The following is a 19,657-nucleotide window of genomic DNA, read 5'->3' on the forward strand; positions in this document are numbered from 1 at the left end:
GGCTGTGTGTAGAGCACTGCGATCCCAGCCAGAAAGGACAGGGTCTCCGAAGAGGGCAGATAGCACTCTGTGAGGCTGGTGGCCACTGTGGTGGTGGCTGTGTGTAGAGCACAGCGATCCCAGCCAGAAAGGACAGGGTCTCCGAAGAGGGCAGATAGCACTCTGTGAGGCTGGTGGTGGCTGTGTGTAGAGCACAGCGATCCCAGCCAGAAAGGACAGGGTCTCCGAAGAGGGCAGATAGCACTCTGTGAGGCTGGTGGCCACTGTGGTGGTGGCTGTGTGTAGAGCACAGCGATCCCAGCCAGAAAGGACAGGGTCTCCGAAGAGGGCAGATAGCACTCTGTGAGGCTGGTGGCCACTGTGGTGGTGGCTGTGTGTAGAGCACAGCGATCCCAGCCAGAAAGGACAGGGTCTCCGAAGAGGGCAGATAGCACTCTGTGAGGCTGGTGGTGGCTGTGTGTAGAGCACTGCGATCCCAGCCAGAAAGGACAGGGTCTCCGAAGAGGGCAGATAGCACTCTGTGAGGCTGGTGGCCACTGTGGTGGTGGCTGTGTGTAGAGCACAGCGATCCCAGCCAGAAAGGACAGGGTCTCCGAAGAGGGCAGATAGCACTCTGTGAGGCTGGTGGCCACTGTGGTGGTGGCTGTGTGTAGAGCACAGCGATCCCAGCCAGAAAGGACAGGGTCTCCGAAGAGGGCAGATAGCACTCTGTGAGGCTGGTGGCCACTGTGGTGGTGGCTGTGTGTAGAGCACTGCGATCCCAGCCAGAAAGGACAGGATCTCTGAAGAGGGCAGATAGCACTCTCTGAGGCTGGTGGTGGCTGTGTGTAGAGCACTGCGATCCCAGCCAGAAAGGACAGGGTCTCCGAAGAGGGCAGATAGCACTCTGTGAGGCTGGTGGCCACTGTGGTGGTGGCTGTGTGTAGAGCACAGCGATCCCAGACAGAAAGGACAGGGTCTCCGAAGAGGGCAGATAGCACTCTGTGAGGCTGGTGGCCACTGTGGTGGTGGCTGTGTGTAGAGCACAGCGATCCCAGCCAGAAAGGACAGGGTCTCCGAAGAGGGCAGATAGCACTCTGTGAGGCTGGTGGCCACTGTGGTGGTGGCTGTGTGTAGAGCACAGCGATCCCAGCCAGAAAGGACAGGGTCTCCGAAGAGGGCAGATAGCACTCTGTGAGGCTGGTGGCCACTGTGGTGGTGGCTGTGTGTAGAGCACTGCGATCCCAGCCAGAAAGGACAGGATCTCTGAAGAGGGCAGATAGCACTCTCTGAGGCTGGTGGTGGCTGTGTGTAGAGCACTGCGATCCCAGCCAGAAAGGACAGGGTCTCCGAAGAGGGCAGATAGCACTCTGTGAGGCTGGTGGCCACTGTGGTGGTGGCTGTGTGTAGAGCACAGCGATCCCAGCCAGAAAGGACAGGGTCTCCGAAGAGGGCAGATAGCACTCTCTGAGGCTGGTGGTGGCTGTGTGTAGAGCACTGCGATCCCAGCCAGAAAGGACAGGGTCTCCGAAGAGGGCAGATAGCACTCTCTGAGGCTGGTGGCCACTGTGGTGGTGGCTGTGTGTAGAGCACTGCAATCCCAGCCAGAAAGGACAGGGTCTCTGAAGAGGGCAGATAGCACTCTGTGAGGCTGGTGGTGGCTGTGTGTAGAGCACTGCGATCCCAGCCAGAAAGGACAGGATCTCTGAAGAGGGCAGATAGCACTCTCTGAGGCTGGTGGCCTCTGTGGTGGTGGCTGTGTGTAGAGCACAGCGATCCCAGCCAGAAAGGACAGGGTCTCCGAAGAGGGCAGATAGCACTCTGTGAGGCTGGTGGCCACTGTGGTGGTGGCTGTGTGTAGAGCACAGCGATCCCAGCCAGAAAGGACAGGGTCTCTGAAGAGGGCAGATAGCACTCTCTGAGGCTGGTGGTGGCTGTGTGTAGAGCACTGCGATCCCAGCCAGAAAGGACAGGGTCTCCGAAGAGGGCAGATAGCACTCTGTGAGGCTGGTGGCCACTGTGGTGGTGGCTGTGTGTAGAGCACAGCGATCCCAGACAGAAAGGACAGGGTCTCCGAAGAGGGCAGATAGCACTCTGTGAGGCTGGTGGCCACTGTGGTGGTGGCTGTGTGTAGAGCACAGCGATCCCAGCCAGAAAGGACAGGGTCTCCGAAGAGGGCAGATAGCACTCTGTGAGGCTGGTGGCCACTGTGGTGGTGGCTGTGTGTAGAGCACAGCGATCCCAGCCAGAAAGGACAGGGTCTCCGAAGAGGGCAGATAGCACTCTGTGAGGCTGGTGGTGGCTGTGTGTAGAGCACTGCGATCCCAGCCAGAAAGGACAGGGTCTCCGAAGAGGGCAGATAGCACTCTGTGAGGCTGGTGGCCACTGTGGTGGTGGCTGTGTGTAGAGCACAGCGATCCCAGCCAGAAAGGACAGGGTCTCCGAAGAGGGCAGATAGCACTCTGTGAGGCTGGTGGTGGCTGTGTGTAGAGCACAGCGATCCCAGCCAGAAAGGACAGGGTCTCCGAAGAGGGCAGATAGCACTCTCTGAGGCTGGTGGCCGCTGTGGTGGTGGATGTGTGTAGAGCACAGCGATCCCAGCCAGAAAGGACAGGGTCTCCGAAGAGGGCAGATAGCACTCTGTGAGGCTGGTGGCCACTGTGGTGGTGGCTGTGTGTAGAGCACAGCGATCCCAGCCAGAAAAGACAGGGTCTCCGAAGAGGGCAGATAGCACTCTGTGAGGCTGGTGGTGGCTGTGTGTAGAGCACTGCGATCCCAGCCAGAAAGGACAGGGTCTCCGAAGAGGGCAGATAGCACTCTCTGAGGCTGGTGGTGGCTGTGTGTAGAGCACTGCGATCCCAGCCAGAAAGGACAGGGTCTCCGAAGAGGGCAGATAGCACTCTGTGAGGCTGGTGGCCACTGTGGTGGTGGCTGTGTGTAGAGCACAGCGATCCCAGCCAGAAAGGACAGGGTCTCCGAAGAGGGCAGATAGCACTCTCTGAGGCTGGTGGCCGCTGTGGTGGTGGATGTGTGTAGAGCACAGCGATCCCAGCCAGAAAGGACAGGGTCTCCGAAGAGGGCAGATAGCACTCTGTGAGGCTGGTGGCCACTGTGGTGGTGGCTGTGTGTAGAGCACAGCGATCCCAGCCAGAAAGGACAGGGTCTCCGAAGAGGGCAGATAGCACTCTGTGAGGCTGGTGGTGGCTGTGTGTAGAGCACTGCGATCCCAGCCAGAAAGGACAGGGTCTCCGAAGAGGGCAGATAGCACTCTCTGAGGCTGGTGGCCGCTGTGGTGGTGGATGTGTGTAGAGCACAGCGATCCCAGCCAGAAAGGACAGGGTCTCCGAAGAGGGCAGATAGCACTCTGTGAGGCTGGTGGTGGCTGTGTGTAGAGCACAGCGATCCCAGCCAGAAAGGACAGGGTCTCCGAAGAGGGCAGATAGCACTCTCTGAGGCTGGTGGTGGCTGTGTGTAGAGCACTGCGATCCCAGCCAGAAAGGACAGGGTCTCCGAAGAGGGCAGATAGCACTCTCTGAGGCTGGTGGCCACTGTGGTGGTGGCTGTGTGTAGAGCACTGCGATCCCAGCCAGAAAGGACAGGATCTCTGAGGAGGGCAGATAGCACTCTGTGAGGCTGGTAGTGGCTGTGTGTAGAGCACAGCGATCCCAGCCAGAAAGGACAGGGTCTCCGAAGAGGGCAGATAGCACTCTCTGAGGCTGGTGGTGGCTGTGTGTAGAGCACTGCGATCCCAGCCAGAAAGGACAGGGTCTCCGAAGAGGGCAGATAGCACTCTCTGAGGCTGGTGGCCACTGTGGTGGTGGCTGTGTGTAGAGCACTGCGATCCCAGCCAGAAAGGACAGGATCTCTGAAGAGGGCAGATAGCACTCTCTGAGGCTGGTGGCCTCTGTGGTGGTGGCTGTGTGTAGAGCACAGCGATCCCAGCCAGAAATGACAGGGTCTCCGAAGAGGGCAGATAGCACTCTGTGAGGCTGGTGGCCACTGTGGTGGTGGCTGTGTGTAGAGCACAGCGATCCCAGCCAGAAAGGACAGGGTCTCCGAAGAGGGCAGATAGCACTCTCTGAGGCTGGTGGTGGCTGTGTGTAGAGCACTGCGATCCCAGCCAGAAAGGACAGGGTCTCCGAAGAGGGCAGATAGCACTCTGTGAGGCTGGTGGCCACTGTGGTGGTGGCTGTGTGTAGAGCACTGCGATCCCAGCCAGAAAGGACAGGGTCTCTGAAGAGGGCAGATAGCACTCTGTGAGGCTGGTGGTGGCTGTGTGTAGAGCACTGCGATCCCAGCCAGAAAGGACAGGATCTCTGAAGAGGGCAGATAGCACTCTCTGAGGCTGGTGGCCTCTGTGGTGGTGGCTGTGTGTAGAGCACAGCGATCCCAGACAGAAAGGACAGGGTCTCCGAAGAGGGCAGATAGCACTCTGTGAGGCTGGTGGCCACTGTGGTGGTGGCTGTGTGTAGAGCACAGCGATCCCAGCCAGAAAGGACAGGGTCTCCGAAGAGGGCAGATAGCACTCTGTGAGGCTGGTGGCCACTGTGGTGGTGGCTGTGTGTAGAGCACAGCGATCCCAGCCAGAAAGGACAGGGTCTCCGAAGAGGGCAGATAGCACTCTGTGAGGCTGGTGGCCACTGTGGTGGTGGCTGTGTGTAGAGCACAGCGATCCCAGCCAGAAAGGACAGGGTCTCCGAAGAGGGCAGATAGCACTCTGTGAGGCTGGTGGCCACTGTGGTGGTGGCTGTGTGTAGAGCACAGCGATCCCAGCCAGAAAGGACAGGGTCTCCGAAGAGGGCAGATAGCACTCTGTGAGGCTGGTGGTGGCTGTGTGTAGAGCACTGCGATCCCAGCCAGAAAGGACAGGGTCTCCGAAGAGGGCAGATAGCACTCTGTGAGGCTGGTGGCCACTGTGGTGGTGGCTGTGTGTAGAGCACAGCGATCCCAGCCAGAAAGGACAGGGTCTCCGAAGAGGGCAGATAGCACTCGGCGAGGCTGGTGGCCGCTGTGGTGGTGGATGTGTGTAGAGCACAGCGATCCCAGCCAGAAAGGACAGGGTCTCCGAAGAGGGCAGATAGCACTCTGTGAGGCTGGTGGCCACTGTGGTGGTGGCTGTGTGTAGAGCACAGCGATCCCAGCCAGAAAGGACAGGGTCTCCGAAGAGGGCAGATAGCACTCTGTGAGGCTGGTGGCCACTGTGGTGGTGGCTGTGTGTAGAGCACAGCGATCCCAGCCAGAAAGGACAGGGTCTCCGAAGAGGGCAGATAGCACTCTGTGAGGCTGGTGGTGGCTGTGTGTAGAGCACTGCGATCCCAGCCAGAAAGGACAGGGTCTCCGAAGAGGGCAGATAGCACTCTGTGAGGCTGGTGGCCACTGTGGTGGTGGCTGTGTGTAGAGCACAGCGATCCCAGCCAGAAAGGACAGGGTCTCCGAAGAGGGCAGATAGCACTCTGTGAGGCTGGTGGTGGCTGTGTGTAGAGCACAGCGATCCCAGCCAGAAAGGACAGGGTCTCCGAAGAGGGCAGATAGCACTCTGTGAGGCTGGTGGCCACTGTGGTGGTGGCTGTGTGTAGAGCACAGCGATCCCAGCCAGAAAGGACAGGGTCTCCGAAGAGGGCAGATAGCACTCTGTGAGGCTGGTGGCCACTGTGGTGGTGGCTGTGTGTAGAGCACAGCGATCCCAGCCAGAAAGGACAGGGTCTCCGAAGAGGGCAGATAGCACTCTGTGAGGCTGGTGGTGGCTGTGTGTAGAGCACTGCGATCCCAGCCAGAAAGGACAGGGTCTCCGAAGAGGGCAGATAGCACTCTGTGAGGCTGGTGGCCACTGTGGTGGTGGCTGTGTGTAGAGCACAGCGATCCCAGCCAGAAAGGACAGGGTCTCCGAAGAGGGCAGATAGCACTCTGTGAGGCTGGTGGCCACTGTGGTGGTGGCTGTGTGTAGAGCACAGCGATCCCAGCCAGAAAGGACAGGGTCTCCGAAGAGGGCAGATAGCACTCTGTGAGGCTGGTGGCCACTGTGGTGGTGGCTGTGTGTAGAGCACTGCGATCCCAGCCAGAAAGGACAGGATCTCCGAAGAGGGCAGATAGCACTCTCTGAGGCTGGTGGCCGCTGTGGTGGTGGCTGTGTGTAGAGCACAGCGATCCCAGCCAGAAAGGACAGGGTCTCCGAAGAGGGCAGATAGCACTCTGTGAGGCTGGTGGCCACTGTGGTGGTGGCTGTGTGTAGAGCACAGCGATCCCAGCCAGAAAGGACAGGGTCTCCGAAGAGGGCAGATAGCACTCTCTGAGGCTGGTGGTGGCTGTGTGTAGAGCACTGCGATCCCAGCCAGAAAGGACAGGGGGGCATATTTATACTCCGTTTGCGCCGAAATTGCGTCGTTTTTTTTGACGCAATTTCGACGCAAAACTAACGCCAACTAACGCCATATTTATACTATGGCGTTAGAGGCGAATAGCGCCAAAGTTCCCGGAATGTGCGTCATTTTTTAGCGTGAACCCCTTCCTTGCGTTAATGATATGCAAGGGAGGCGTTCCCGTCTAAAAAATGACTCCCAGGCCTTTACGTGGTATTTATACTCCCGGGCAAAAGTGACGCCCGGGAGTGGGCGTGGCTAAAAACGGCGCATTTGCGCCGCTTTTTAACGCCTGGGTCAGGCATGGCGTTAAGGGACAAGTGGGCTCAAAATGAGCCCAGAGTGCCCTCCCCTGCCCCCAGGGACCCCCCCTGCCACCCTTGCCCACCCCAGGAGGACACCCAAGGCTGGAGGGACCCACCCCAGGGACATTCAGGTAAGTATTTTTTTTTTTTTTTTTTAATAATTTTTTTTGGCATAGGGGGGCCTGATTTGTGCCCCCCTACATGCCACTATGCCCAATGACCATGCCCAGGGGACAGAAGTCCCCTGGGCATGGCCATTGGGCAAGGGGGCATGACTCCTATCTTTACAATGATAGGAGTCATGTTGATGGGGGATGGGCGTCGAAAATAAATGGCGCAAGTCGGGTTAAGACGATTTTTTCGACGTAACCTGACTTGCCCCATTTTAAGACGCCCATACGCCATTTTCCCCCTACGCCGGCGCTGTCTGGTCTACGTGGTTTTTTCCCACGCAAACCAGGCAGCGCCGGTCTGATTGCGCCGTCTAACGCCATTCCATAAATACGGCGCCCGCATGGCGCTTCAGAATGGCGTTAGACGGCGCAAAACTTTTTGACGCTAAACTGCGTTAGCGCAGTTTAGCGTCAAAAAGTATAAATATGGGCCAGGGTCTCCGAAGAGGGCAGATAGCACTCTGTGAGGCTGGTGGTGGCTGTGTGTAGAGCACTGCGATCCCAGCCAGAAAGGACAGGATCTCTGAAGAGGGCAGATAGCACTCGGCGAGGCTGGCGGCCATGTTGGACTTCACACCAGGGTCTAAACGAGGCCCTGGGCATTTGTTCTTCGTTTTACTACATGAAACAAACTACTATATTGCAGTAATTCACTTAGGGCTTTCAAAAAACATTTTGTAGTGTGAAAAGAAACACCATTTCAAATTACGAATTGCAAGAACTTTGAATAAATTACTTTCAGTCACCACAGTTTTTGTCAGGGCACAATCTGTGACAGATTGTTTTAGACCAAAAAGGTGTGGAAGCAAATTTTCCTTCCATTTTTTTAAAGCTTGGTTGGTTAAATTAGAAAGGAAATTATGTTTTATATTTTTTTTACATTAGTAGTACAGGGGAGAGGTTGTACCATAAAAGTGGTTTATAGTTCCCTTTGTATTTATCAAAACGTGTGTTTAATAGGTGGATGCGAGAGTTACCAGTTAATTAATAAAAAATATATTTTGCACTTTTACAGTTGTGCAGTGAAGTTATGTGTGCAATGTTAGAGGTTCTTGAATAGTGGGAGCCATTCTACAGAGCAGTAACACACTGGATGTGGTAGGTGGGATTACCAAATGTAATTTATCGGCTACCTTTTTTTTTTTTTTTAACTGTGAAAGTATAATTCAGTGTTACCTACTTCGTTTTATTCAGTCTGATCTGCTGCGTTGTTTTAAATAATACGGGAAATCTCAGACAAGGGAGCAAGTTGAGTTTAGGGTAAGGCTTACGGTGGTGAGTCGAGGTTGGGTCATTTGCAGATATCAGATCGAACTCTGATGCTCACTAGGGGTTAAAGTTTTGTAGTTCTTAGCATCTCAGTGTTAAATCAGTCCAAGTTTTGTAATTTACCAAGCAGCACAGTCGGGATTTATGCTAGGAAGTGCACAAACTCCTTCCTCTAAACCCCGACACGTGGTTAATCCCCTCGGTGTGAAACAAAAGATCACTTCATCATTCCAAGCACTTCCAAGGGATTTGTTCTCTACCTGGCAGATGATGGCGAACCTCTCGCTGCAGTTCTTCACTGGGTGGTCAGTGAAGGTCGTGTAGGGCAGTTCCGATGACCACGGGTTCCAGCGGGACACGACGGACGCTTCACGCAGCTTGTCCCAGTACAGGCGCACGCCTTCACCCTCTCGCCTACAAAACGTGGAGGAGATCATCAAAATCAATGTCATTCTATACAAAGATTATTCAAATTCAAGAGGAAGCAAACATACTCTTGCCCTCGTTTCATTGGATGGACTTTATATAATAAATGGATTTGTCTAAGCGCAGCAAATCATCTGTGAGGGTGATTGGGCCAATGCCAAGCTCAGGTCCAAGGTGCATGGTCTATGGAATGAGAATGATTGCTGTGCAACGTTCCTGTAGTCAGGGAACTTGCCATTGAGTTGCCGGAAATCCATCTCTTCTGCTTCTTACTCTGACAAGGTAGTAATAATGGTGCAAAACTCCACTTTAAGATTTGCCTGGTGTTTGGCCTGATGGTCATCGCACCCAATCAAATTTGACATGTGTTGGTCGTAGTTCATCGTGCACGATAAATACCACCCAATTATGAGTTGTCCCAGAGATTAAGGAAAACCCATAATCCGCATGGCCCAGTACATATCAAGGATTTCCCATCAATATATTATGTCAATACTGGGTGAGCTGGTATTAGCTGCATTACACGGTAGCTACCACATGTACCGGGATTATCCATGCTCCTCGTAACGAGAGCCTTGAATTGAGTGTGAAAATAAATACATGGTAATGAACAACATAATTGCTGTGCTGCATGGTCTCCTGGTGTCCACACTGCCCCTCTCTCCCCTACCCCTTTAAGGGCATCCTATACACTGCAGCATTCATCGTCAATTACCCATTGCCTATGTAGGTGAAACGTTCAGGACTGGAGACCATGCCCATAATGGTATGGAGTGAGGTGGGCACCCCAATTCCAACAAATACCATGTTTTTGCCATTGCCAAGACCACCTCTGTATACATGCACCACCCCACTAACGCCCGAGTAAGTGGCACTAACACATAAAATCGATCATGTACCCTAATTTGAAGCATCCACAGCAAACATGTTCAAATGTCAAAGGAGTGAAACAAAGTCCGAAAAGGGCTTTTTACGCTATAAATTAAACATTGTGCATAAGGAGTGATCATGAGGGGGGTGGAAAGCTACAGGGTAATAACAATGAACATTAACTCAGAGATCCGGAGACCTAGTGGTAACAGTCCACACAGAGGGGGAAAATCTCCTTAAATGTACACAAACCTATCTGTAGCTTAGGTGCCACCTGCCCTCGTATCCTGAGGGCACCTTCAGTAAATACTTGGTGTTAGACAACAGCACTGTGCAGTCTAATGGAGTGGGCCTACACGGCGAATGGGGAAAGTGAAACTACAAAGTGTTGTTGCTGGTCCAGCATATACACACACCAGACACTGTAACATGAAAAGGCCAATATTTTGAGTTTTCTGGGCTCAGTAGGTAACACTATACTAGTCAGATGACCTCTCTCTACCCTTATGGCAGTGTTCTCCCATGTCAGGGAAGAATACTGCAGATGCCAACCACGGTTCCAGCTCCTTCCGTTGAGCCTGCACCTGGTGCCATCTTCACTGGCACCAAATGGAAGTTATCAATGGCCGACGCGGCTTGCGGCGCACAGAAGGAGCGGGGGAGGGGATATAAATTAAATTTAATTAAATTAAAAGATGAACACTTACCTTGCTTCCCGCCGCCACACCACTCCATCTGCTTTCAGCAGGCACAGGCTGCCCTGCGGCCAATCCTGACGCTGCTCTGAGCACGGTCAGGATTGGCTGGGAGCCTGTGCATGCTCTCTACAGCCCAGCAACTCTGCTGGGAGAGAGCCCACTGCGCATGTGTGTTTGGCCAGCCCGAGACGGCCGGCCAAACATACATGCGCAGTGAGGGGGAGTGCTGTGCACTCTCCCTCAGTGCACGTCACAGCCTGTGGCCCCACACCTTTTACCAAAAAAACGATAATAACTGTAGTTTATTATCATTTTTTGGTAAAAGGTTTGCAACTGCCGTTGCTAGGGGAGTGGCGAAGCGGACGCTCCTCCTCCTCCCTAATGGGGGAGCCGCCCCTGATCGATGGACCAGCTATGGATCTACTTTATTCCAACTTAGGAAAACGGCACAGTGGTGATGACACCCCAGATCTAAAGTTGGCTTCGGCACAAGCACTTCTTTCCTAAGAGGGTCACTGGGATTTTCTCCTGGTCTACATAGTCTTTTTCAAGAACTGCCCTAAGAACTGTTTAACACTGGTGAAACCTACACGCCAAGGGTTGGTCACTAGTTTGCCCGGCACACGCAATGATAAGCGTGACTTGGACTTCAGAGGGCATGAACAACGTAAAGGCATTACCGAGGGGGAGGGAGACTGTAAATTGTAGTGAACCTCAGGGTCACATCCAACCTGCAGCCTGTGAGATTAATGCTTTACATACATATGTGCGGTACTTTTAAGACACACACTGGTACCCGCTAGACACCTGCGAATACATTATGACTGTGCCAATCAGAGAGGGGTTCTGAGCTCAGGTGGGTACTCTGCAGGGCAGTGCCAATCTGATGTCATTTCGAAGGGCAGTTTTCTGTGCCCACTGTGTGATCCTGGGCATCCCAACCACAGGGCATACTAATTGACTAATGCACCAGGAAGTGACCCTCATGGCTCGGAGTCCGTGGACAGCTGGGCTGTGGATATGATTGAGTTGGGCCTGGGACACAGCAACAAGGATATTTCTTGCTGGAGAGCATCCCTGGAGTTTGACTCCCGCCTGCGAGGAAGCGTGAGCTTCCCTGACACTATGTTTTGCATTCCTGCATTCCCTGCGTGGGCTTTAGTATTTAAAGCACAGACTGATCCCTGGTTTACAGACACAATACAGGGCTTTGCCGAAGGCCTGGCAGTGCTGCTGCCTTTCAGTGAAAGCTGAAACCCTGTCATTTGTGCCTGAAATCGGGCTCAAGGATTACTCATTCCCAGAAAGGACAGCTTCAGGGTGTGCCCCACCCCTTTTTTGGAGCTAACTTTTCATCTCCAGGAGACTTTCATACTTTCTGCAGAGGAGTCTCAGCTCATCCGATCATCTGTGTGGGCCATCCAGGTTCCCTCCAAGATTTCAGCAGGTCCTGGCTACTTACCTACACCTGGGGGTGTTTATCAGCGGGTAGTCGAGTCACCCTATCGCCCCTTCGTCACAAAATCCACAACCTTAGATGGCACGTTTTGGTTGAAATTTGGCTAAAACAATACTAATTCCTCTTCGAGAGAAGCAGCTTCATTTTGGGGTGTCCTGCGAGGCTCGTTGTACATAGGTTTTCCCACTCAAAATCCCTGGATTTTGATGCATTCCTAGGCTTATAAGAACTTGTAAACCTGGGAATGTGTCAAAAAGATATACCTTCCCAAGACAGGTGTAACAAGGAGAAATATGTGTATTTCTCCTCGTTTTTTGTCATTCCATGTGTGCTGCATTCTGCAGCACACAGAAGGAAAACCATCTCAGGATTGATTTTGTGCAGGAAGATGGCACTTCCTGAACAAAAACAATCCTGCATGCAACACAGGCACCCTTGCACCATGCACCATGGTGCAAGGGTACCTGCGTTGCTGCTAGGCTGCCTAAAGGGCGCAAGCGCAGACGGATGGGACAGAAATATGTGGTATTCTTTTAAATACCACTCTTTCCTGCCCCTTTTCCTGTGACGCGACGCAGCACAGTGCGGTTACACCTTGCTGTGCTGCCCTGTGCCACAAAGCCCATAAATATGGGACTTCATGTGCAAAAGTTAAATTCCAAACACTCAGTTTTCAGAAAATGTTTTCCAAGTGTGAGATCATCCTGGATTTGTGCAGCAGTGTCACTTCTCAACTAAGGTGAACAATTCAGTTAACTCTTTGGGCCCCGATCACGGTCTTTTTTTGACTGCAAAGGGGTTCGAATTAAGAAATCCTGATTTTGTGGAATTTCCTCAGCCTCAGTTATAACTTACAGCTGAAGAAAACAGGACAATAACTGCAGATTTTTAGGGGTGTATTTTCGTGCTCATTGGTGGGATCATGGGTTTTTGCAGAGGGGTGTGGTAGTGAGTAGATCTGCAGCTTGCCACAAATATTTGCAGTGCATTGCCACCCGGCTTCGCGCACTCACCTCACATAACTTCCATGCATGCAAATGCTGGACTATGTGTCGATATTGCACGTGAAGATGCCCACACACTACATATTTTGCAGCATCTGGCAGAGTTCTCCTTTTGGGAATTTGTTCTCATGTAAACATAAAACGCAAACAAGTAAATGTGGACAAAAATGTAGCACCGGGCCTGCTAGAGAGAACACAGAAGACCTACAGACTCAGGATGCTTCCGAAGAGGAAACAAAACTGCATCACACCACCTAGTTCCAGTGATGAGAAGTGCTTTAGTGACAATAGGACCACAGGTTGGAGCGTGAGGATCACAACCCAGACTGATATAGGCAACTGAATCAATCTCAAGGCCCTTACAATGAAATAGCACTTCAGAATCAGGCAGAGGTGGACGAATACACTATCTCGATTAAGCAAATGCTGCTTGCCACCACGTTTGGAAGTCAGAAGCAAAACTTCCTAACTTTTCACAGAAAAATCAAGTCATACTAAATACACAATGGGGTCATTACAACATTGGCGGTAAAAGCTGCTTACCGCCGTGCAGAAGACCGCCAATACACCGCCGCGCCCGCGGAAGTCTGCCACAGCTATTATGACCCACATTTCGGAATCTGCCGAAATTCAGTCACCCACACAAGTCCGCCACACCAAAGGTCAGTGGTAAAATGGCTAAAACAAAACCTCCACCTCCACGCCAACAGAAACACGCCCATGCTATTACGACCCACGAATCCACGCAGCGGTCTTTCAACCGCGGTATTCCATTGGCGGTACACACCGCTGCGCTCAAAATACACACAGATCTCCAAAACACCGCCACATTGGACAATTACAAATACACACACCTGATACACATACAAACACCACTCCCACACACCCAACACAATATAAAACACACACCCACAAACCCCTACGACAACAATTCTGAAAGAAGGCCAGAGAGACAGCACTGATTAGACAATCCCACCACACAGAGGCATACAACACCATCACCTACACAACATCCACGCACAAAACACTACACATCACTACACTCATCACCACATACACCACCTCACACATCACACACACCACCCCATGGCACGCCAAAGACACCCCCGCTTTTCTGAAGAGGAGCTCAGGGTCATGGTGGAGGAAATCGTACGGGTAGAGCCACAGCTATTTGGCTCACAGGTGCAGCACACATCCATAGCCAGGAAGATGGGGCTATGGCGCAGAATAGTCGACAGGGTCAACGCTGTGGGACAACACCCAAGAAATCGGGAGGACATCAGGAAGAGGTGGAACGACCTACGGGGGAAGGTGCGTTCAGTGGTCTCCAGGCACAACATCGCGGTACAGCGGACTGGCGGCGGACCCCCACCTTCTCCCCCCCTCAACTAACAACATGGGAGGAGCAAGTCTTGACCATCATGCATCCAGAGGGCCTCAGAGGAGTCAGTGGAGGAATGGACACTGGTAAGTCAAATCTTGACTATCATATCCCCCACCCTACCTGCATGCTATCACACACCCCCACCCTCACCCCCTCCCCTATCACTCCAACTCCTCACTAATGTACTAATAACACAAACCACACATCCCAACACCAAGCCCTGCATGACACAACTAAGCATGGTCACCCATCACTAAAGCATGCTCACTGCACATACCCATAACAACCCCCTAACCATCATCACACAAACCCCCACACAGGAATGCTTGCACTGGGGTACACGCATACCCACCCATTGCACACCATGACACACAAACATGCAATAATCATGCTCTTATGCCCCTGCAGGATCACAAAGGACCGTCACCACACCGGAGGGTCCAGACATCTCCACTCCACCCACAGAAGAGGCCCACAGTGACGATAGCAGCTCTGCCCTACTGGAGCCTGATGACCAGCCTGGACCATCTTGAGCCTTGGGACAGTTGGTTCCCCTTGCACAGGCACATCCCAACACTGACCTTCCACCCTCTGGTAACACCAGCACAGCACCCACCCAGCGGGCCCAAACCTCCGTCCCCAGGACAGGTCAATCAGCTGTGTGTCCACCACTACAGGGAACGCAGGATAACCCACCACCCCAACAACAGGGACCTGGGGGCAGTGGTATTGGGCACACGGTCCAGGGGACGGAGGCACAGGAACACAGGGGAACTGGGAGGGATGCTGTGCAACAGGGGGCGGACAGGCCAAGGGAACCCACTCTCCACGAGGCCCTATCCTCCATTATGGGAGCATACCACCACTCCCAGGAGACGATGGCGACAGTCCTGGTCAAGTTTTAGGAGACCCAGCGCCTGCAGGAGGAACAGGATTTGGGCTTCAGGGAGGAGCTCAGGACCATCAGCTCCGCCTTGGGCACCATCGTAGGGGTGCTGAAGGACATACAGCAGACCTTGAGGGACACCGTGGCACTCCAAGGGGCCCCTGACACTAGCCAGGACGATGAACTGCCCACCACCTCCGCCAGCGCTAGTGGACAGGACGCCCCGCCACAGGACCACCACACCAGCACCCCACCCCCTGCAGACGGACAACCACAACGCAAGAGGTCCCTGAGAACCAGGAACAGGACAGAGCAAGATGGCAAGACCCCCGCCAGGAACTGAGACCACCCTGATTGTTCCCCCACCGTCCCACTTTGTTACCCTGTCCATACTTTAACTGCCCCAGCTCCACTTCCTATGCCCAGATGGGCAGTGCACCTGTGAGACTAATAGACTGGACTCTGCCATGCACATTCCTCCACCATCACCCATCACCATTTTACAACCCCTCTCCGTTTTTGAGCACCTTAATAAACACCCTTGAACCACAAAACATTCTGGAGTCAGTCTATGATTTTGTAAAATGTATTATCAATGACAGTGTCAAAATTCTTTTTTAGTTGTTAAGGCAACATACCAATGTCACACATCACAAGTCCTTGAAGGATGCATGCAGATGATACACGTTGGTAACCACACCTGTGAAACCGTAATGGAAAGGAACAACTCGGCTACCAAATAATCCCAGTAAATTACACACAGGATAGAGTAAGACGTGTGACAGTGAATGTAATGTTAAAAATGAAAATGTTCTCACCTGTGTGTCACTGGAAATATTGCTGTATGACTGACTCCCTGTTGTCTTTGTCTTCTTCCTCAGCTTCCTCCTCATCACTGTCCACAGGCTCCACAGCTGCCACAACACCGTCATCTGGACCATCCTCCTGCAGAATAGGCACCTGGCGTCGCAAAGCAAGATTGTGAAGCATCGAGCAGGCGATGATGATCTAGCACACCTTCTTTGGTGAGTAGAATAGGGAACCACCTGTCATATGGAGGCACCTGAACCTGGCCTTAAGGAGGCCGAAGGTGCGTTCGATCACCCTCCTAGTCCACCCATGGGCCTCATTGTAGCGTTCCGCTGCCACGGTCCTGGGATTCCTCAATGGGGTCAATAGCCAGGACAGGTTGGGGTAACCAGAGTCCCCTAATAGCCACACACGGTGCCTCTGGAGTTGACCCATCATATCAGGGATGCTGCTATTCCGCAGGATGTAGGCGTCATGCACTGAGCCAGGGAACATACCATTTACCTGGGAGATGTACTGGTCTGCCAAACAGACCATCTGTACATTCATGGAATGATAACTCTTCCGGTTCCTGTACACCTGTTCACTCCTGTGTGGGGGGGACCAGAGCTACATGGGTCCCATCAATAGCACCTATGACGTTGGGGATATGTCCAAGGGCATAGAAGTCACCTGTAACTGTAGCCAAATCTTCAACCTCAGGGAAAATGATGTATCTCCTTACGTGTTTCAGCAGGGCAGCCAACACTCTGGACAACACGTTGGAAAACATAGGCTGGGACATCCCTGATGCCATGGCCACTGTTGTCTGAAAAGACCCACTAGCAAGGAAATGGAGCACTGACAGCACCTGCACGTCAGGGGGGATTCCAGTGGGATGGCGGATTGGTGACATCAGGTCTGGCTCCAACTGGGTACATAGTTCCTGGATTGTGGCACGGTCAAACCTGTAGGTGGCGATTAAATGTCGCTCTTCCATTGTCAACAAGTCCACCAGCGGTCGGTACATCGGAGGATTCCACCATCTTCTCAAATGTCCCAGCTGACGGCGCCTAGGAAGGACAACAGCGAGGATCGAGTCAACTATTTTCCAGGTATGGACCCACAGTTACACGGAACATAACACCAAACGCAAAACCCTTACTGTATGTGTGTTGAGTGTAGGCCTAGCTATGTGTGACGCAGAAGTAAATGGAGCCATGTGGGCACCTGAAATGGCGGCTGCCTGACCTCTAAACTGGGACAATGGGATTGTGGGGTAACTGCGTTGGCGTTGCACACCGTTGCGGTAGGCGGTTGTAGACCGCGGCGCAATGCTGCATTGTTTAACATTGGACCCTAAGCGTCCCAGGAGCCAATGAGGAATTGCGCCGGCGGTGATGATACACACCGCCGCGGACATCACCGCCATTTTCTATCTGTTCAATCACTAGATACCTGATCTTCGACAGGAGAGGACCTACACTGCAAGTGCTGCTGTGACCTCGGTCTGGAAGGGACAATGGCGGCTGCGTCTGGGGAAAGGGCCCCTGCCTTCACTGCTCAGGAGTTGGAGAAACTGGTAGACGGGGTCCTCCCCCAGTACACGCTACTCTACGGTCCTCCAGACCAACAGGTTAGTACATAGGGAGCACGTTGTATGGGCTAGGCCTGGGTGGAGAGGGCTGGTTGGAAGAAGGAAGGGGGAAGAGTACAGGCAACAGTAATGCATGTGAATGTATGTGCCACATGGCTAGGGTAGGGAGGGGGTCCACGCACATAGACGGTGCGGTTGTTAATGACTTCTCTTTTTCCCTTGTGCAGGTCATGTAGGTCAGCGCCTACCAGAAGAAGGCCAGATCCCAGGAATTGCATCTGTAGAGACCAGGAGCATGGGGTAGTGCAGGGGGCTGCTGTGTCTGTATTGTCCGCCAACGATCGCGGTATGCCATGCACTCAACCTGTCTTTCTTCTGTCTCCCCCCCCTCCTTTTGTGCTCTCCCTGTTCTTTTGTTCATCAGTATCATCAGGCGGAGGTACAGTGGCACCGGAGCACGAGGGAGCTGCATCCCACATGGCCATGGAGGGCCACACCACGGACTCAGAATGCACCAGTGGGACGGAGGGCGAGGGGAGCTTCACGTCGGCCACCGGATCACCAACCAGCGACACAGACTCGTCCGACAATGGGAGCTCCCTTGTGGTGGCGGCACCATCTGTGCGCCCCACTTCTACAGGTACAGCCACCACCTCCCCTACCAGCACCGCCCTCCCAGCAGCCCCTCAGCGTTCGCCCCGTGCCCACTCACCCAGGAGGGTGGGCATCACCTTCGCCCCAGGCACCTCAGGCCCTGCCCCAGTCACCCCTGCTGCCCTCAGTGAGGAGGCCATTGACCTCCTCAGGTCATTCACTGTTGGGCAGTCTACCATTGTGAATGCCATCCAGGGTGTAGAAAGGGAGTTGCAACACGGTAATGCATTCCTGGAGGGCATTCATTCTGGTCAGGCTGCCCTTCAGCGAACCCTGCAATCTCTGGCCTCAGCACTGATGGCAGCCATTGTCCCTGTGTTTAGCCTCCCCCCCTCCAACCAGACCCAATCCCCTGTACCCCAGCCTATCCCAAGCACACCTACAGACCAGCATGCACACACCTCAACACCCAAAAGTAGCTCAGGCAAACATAGGCACCACACAACCCACAGGCACACACGCAAGCATCACCCACGTGCAGACACTGCAACATCCACTGCCTCCACTGTGTCCCCCTCTGCGTCGTCTCCCTCCTCCCTCCCAGTGTCGTCTACACTCTAACCTGCATGCACTACATCTACAGGCACTAGGACTCGCAGCAGTACACCCAGCACCACACCCCGCTCACCTGCACTCACCACCTCCACTCCCATTTACACTTCCCCTGTGTCCTCTCCCAGTGTGTCTGTGACGCCCCCCCCTAAAGTACACAAACGCGGGCACCCACACATCCAACATCCATCCACCTCACGACAGCCTCCAGTACCTGCACCCAAAACACCTAAAGTGACACCTCCTACAACCACCTCCTCTTCCTCCACTCCCAGACCCCCTCCAACTACCCACCCCAGTGTTCGTCAGAAACTGTCCCTGTGTAAAGTTGACCTTTTTGCCTCCCCCCTCCAATTCATCAGTCCCGTCGTAGCGCCTCCGCCAAAAAGCCTCCAATACCAGTGGTGCCTGTTCAAGGTGTGTGGAGTGCACCGGCCACCAGGGCAGGCAGTGTGACCCGGAGCCAAGGCACTGGCAGCTCACCCCCTGTACAGGCTCTGAAATTGGAAACTGTCCGACAGGACCCTGTGAAGACTCCTGGAGGTAAAACAACTCACAGGGGTTCCAGGGGGATTGCAGAGTCAGCTGTGACTCCTCCAAAGGTGGGGAAGGGCCAGAGGAAGTCTGCACAGCCTATTGTGAGCAGCACGGCGGAGGAGGGCGGCATCCTTCCCGGCGATCGGGACGCCACTGCCAGCACCGTCGTCACTGGTCAGGAGACCACCGCCGGAGTCAGTGCACAGGAGGGCCCAAGTATCGTCACTGGTCAGGAGACCACCGCCGGAGTCAGTGCCCAGGAGGGCCCAAGTATCGTCACTGGTCAGGAGACCACCACCACTGCCAGAGTCAGTGCCCAGGAGGGCCCAAGTATCGTCACTGGTCAGGAGACCACCGCCAGAGTCAGTGCCCAGGAAGGCCCAAGTATCGTCAGTGGTCAGGAAACCACCGCCAGAGTCAGTGCCCAGGAGGGCCCAAGTTTCGTCACTGGTCAGGAGACCACCGCCGGAGTCAGTGCCCAGGAGGGCCCAAGTATCGTCACTGGTCAGGAGACCACCGCCACCGCTGGAGTCAGTGCCTAGGAGGGCCCAAGTATCGTCACTGGTCAGGAGACCACCGCCGGAGTCAGTGCCCAGGAGGGCCCAAGTTTCGTCACTGGTCAGGAGACCACCGCCGGAGTCAGTGCACAGGAGGGCCCAAGTATCGTCACTTGTCAGGAGACGCCCGCCGGAGTCAGTGCCCAGGAGGGCCCAAGTATT

The 19,657-nt window shown here is 53.8% G+C and overlaps 1 protein-coding gene across 1 annotated transcript in view; it reads right to left on the bottom strand.

The window, feature by feature from the left end:
- The window catches only part of TPRG1 (tumor protein p63 regulated 1), a 294,564-nt gene that overhangs the window by 48,855 nt on the left and 226,052 nt on the right, over positions 1-19,657 (bottom strand). The window contains exon 5 of the mRNA XM_069212796.1: positions 8,343-8,496. Within this exon, the coding sequence (XP_069068897.1) occupies positions 8,343-8,496 (154 nt within the window). The remainder of the gene's footprint in view (positions 1-8,342; positions 8,497-19,657) is intronic.

Source organism: Pleurodeles waltl, chromosome 11 (assembly GCF_031143425.1).
Source record: "Pleurodeles waltl isolate 20211129_DDA chromosome 11, aPleWal1.hap1.20221129, whole genome shotgun sequence".
NCBI lineage: Eukaryota > Metazoa > Chordata > Amphibia > Caudata > Salamandridae > Pleurodeles > Pleurodeles waltl.